General features: G+C 60.9%; 1 protein-coding gene across 1 annotated transcript in view; it reads left to right on the top strand.

Annotated features, from left to right (window-relative positions):
* KMT2B (lysine methyltransferase 2B) overlaps positions 1–2,295 on the top strand; it is a gene marked incomplete at its 5' end in the record, with an annotated part of 21,548 nt that continues 19,253 nt past the window's right edge. Inside the window, 3 exons of the mRNA XM_004388186.2 lie at positions 1–84; positions 1,176–1,248; positions 1,493–2,292. Of these exons, the coding sequence (XP_004388243.1) occupies positions 1–84; positions 1,176–1,248; positions 1,493–2,292 (957 nt within the window). The remainder of the gene's footprint in view (positions 85–1,175; positions 1,249–1,492; positions 2,293–2,295) is intronic.

Below are 2,295 nucleotides of genomic sequence, written 5' to 3'. Positions count from 1 at the left end.
GGCCGGGGCCGGGGCCGCGGCTGGGGCCCGAGCCGGGGCTGGGTGCCGGAGGAAGAGAGCAGTGACGGGGAGTCCGACGTTGAGGTGAGGCGGTCGGAGGTGTCCCCAGCGCCGGGCGGGGCGGAGGCCAGGGGCTCCAGGGTTCTGGGCGGCCCCGAGCGCTGTTGTGGGCAGTGGGTTGCTCAGGGCCCGTGCAGAGAGAAGGGGTCCTGGAAATTGGCCTGGCGGGAGGTAGGCTGCACGGAGCTCTCGGCGGCAGGGGCCTGGGAAAGTGGGTAGAGAAGCCCGGACTGCAGCCGGTCACTTGGGCCGGAGGCGCGTCCTGCTGAAGGGTCCTGGGTCGGTCCTTCTTGCTAGTCGGCCGAGCTAGAGCAGGGAAGACTGGGGTGAGGAGGCGGTGGGGGTTGCACGCCTCACCGCAGGGGGTTGACAGCAGCAGCGTGGACCCAGACCAGGGTTAGCTGCGCTCTAACCTGTAGGCTGCCAGCCTGGCCTCATAGTCTCTGACATAAGCCTGGTTTGACCAGTGCCCCAGTTCCCCTCCTGACCTGGGTGGGGAGAGAGTAGAGTGGCGTGGGGCGTGGGTTGGAGGAGCACTGACAGCCGTGGACTGGTATAAGGCTGAGATGGACGCTCGGGTTCAGCTCAGAAGTCAACCCCCTGAGCCTCTCTGCTAAGCGGGAAGGTGTGGATCCTATTGCTTAGGGCCAACTGTTAGTAACCACCTGAGGGTTCTGAGTAGGTGCTAATACAGTAAATCATTTGATGCCTTCCCATCTCTCCCCACCACCTCCCACTTTGGTATTAGCTATTTCCATCCTCATTCGGGAGGAAACTCTGACCCAAAAGAGCGCAAACAGGGGTCCCGATTTTCTCTGGGTTAGGGTATGAATGTGGTGCCTACTGCCTGACCCTAGGAGACCCTGTTCTGTTCCCATCCTGCACCAGCAAACCGCTGACAGCTGTGCCAGGGTGGTCCGGCACCAGGGGTGGGGGTTCAGAATACCCTGTGCCCCTACTCTCTCTGACCTTTCAGTCTTTTAATTCCTCTGTAAATAGGCAAGGGTTTGTCAAGGGGAAGCCGGGCATATCCCTTGATACCTGAGTCCCAGGTGGAACGAGGGCTTTGGCACTGACTGCTGTTTCTCCCCTCCACCCCTGGTCCCCTAAATCAGGAGTTTCAGGGTTTTCATTCAGATGAAGATGTGGCCCCCAGTTCCCTGCGCTCTGCGCTCCGATCCCAGCGAGGTGAGTGACGGGGAAACTCTACCTCTCTAGCTTTACAGGAATGTCATTCTTGCTCTTTGTGTCAGCTCTTCCCTGCTAAACTAGAGCCTCCAGCAGTCCCCCAGTGTGTTCTGTGTTCAGAGCCCCAGCTAGGTTGGGCTGTGGGGGAACAGACAAGTAAGACTTAGCCCCTGCCCTCCTGGAGTGCCTTCCTCAGTCTGCGGGGCCCGCTTGACCCATCTCCCCACACCTATTCTCCTTTTAGGTCGAGCCCCCCGAGGCCGGGGCCGCAAGCATAAGACGACCCCCCTTCTGCCTGCTCGCCTAGCAGATGTGGCTCCCACTCCCCCAAAGACCCCTGCCCGGAAGCGGGGTGAGGAGGGCACAGAACGGATGGTGCAGGCACTGACTGAACTTCTCCGGCGGGCCCAGGCACCTCCAGTCCCCCGGAGCCGGGCATGCGAGCCCTCCACCCCCCGTCGGTCTCGGGGACGGCCCCCAGGAAGGCCAGCAGGCCCCTGCAGGAAGAAGCCACCAGCAGTAGTGGTGGCAGAAGCAGCTGTGACAATCCCCAAGCCTGAGCCCCCACCTCCTGTGGTTCCAGTAAAGTACCGAACTGGCAGCTGGAAGTGCAAGGAGGGGCCAGGCCCAGGTCCCGGGACCCCTAAGCGTGGAGGACAGTCTGGGCGAGGAGGCCGTGGAGGCAGGGGCCGGGGCCGAGGTGGTTTCCCGCTTGTGATCAAGTTTGTTTCAAAAGCCAAAAAAGTGAAGATGGGACAATTATCCTTGGGATCTGAATCAAGTCAGGGTCAAGATCAACATGGAGAGAAGTGGCAGGAATCCCCTCAAGGAAGAGTTGAATCCGGACAGGAAGGAGACCCCTGCTGGAAGAAGGATCAGAAGCTGGAAGAGGAGGAAGAGGAGGAGGAGAAAGAAGAGAAAGACGAGGAGGGGGGTGAAGAGAAGGAAGACCGAGCTATAGCTGAGGAAGAGATGGTCCTAGCCGAGGAGGAGGAGGCCAAGCTGCTGTCACCACCCCTGACTCCTCCAGCCCCTCCGCCCCTCCCC

This window comes from Trichechus manatus, unplaced genomic scaffold (genome assembly GCF_000243295.1).
Source record: "Trichechus manatus latirostris isolate Lorelei unplaced genomic scaffold, TriManLat1.0 scaffold00207, whole genome shotgun sequence".
NCBI classification, from domain to species: domain Eukaryota; kingdom Metazoa; phylum Chordata; class Mammalia; order Sirenia; family Trichechidae; genus Trichechus; species Trichechus manatus.
The sequence above is the reverse complement of the archived record's forward strand: the minus strand, read 5'-3'. Positions and strand labels throughout refer to the sequence as shown.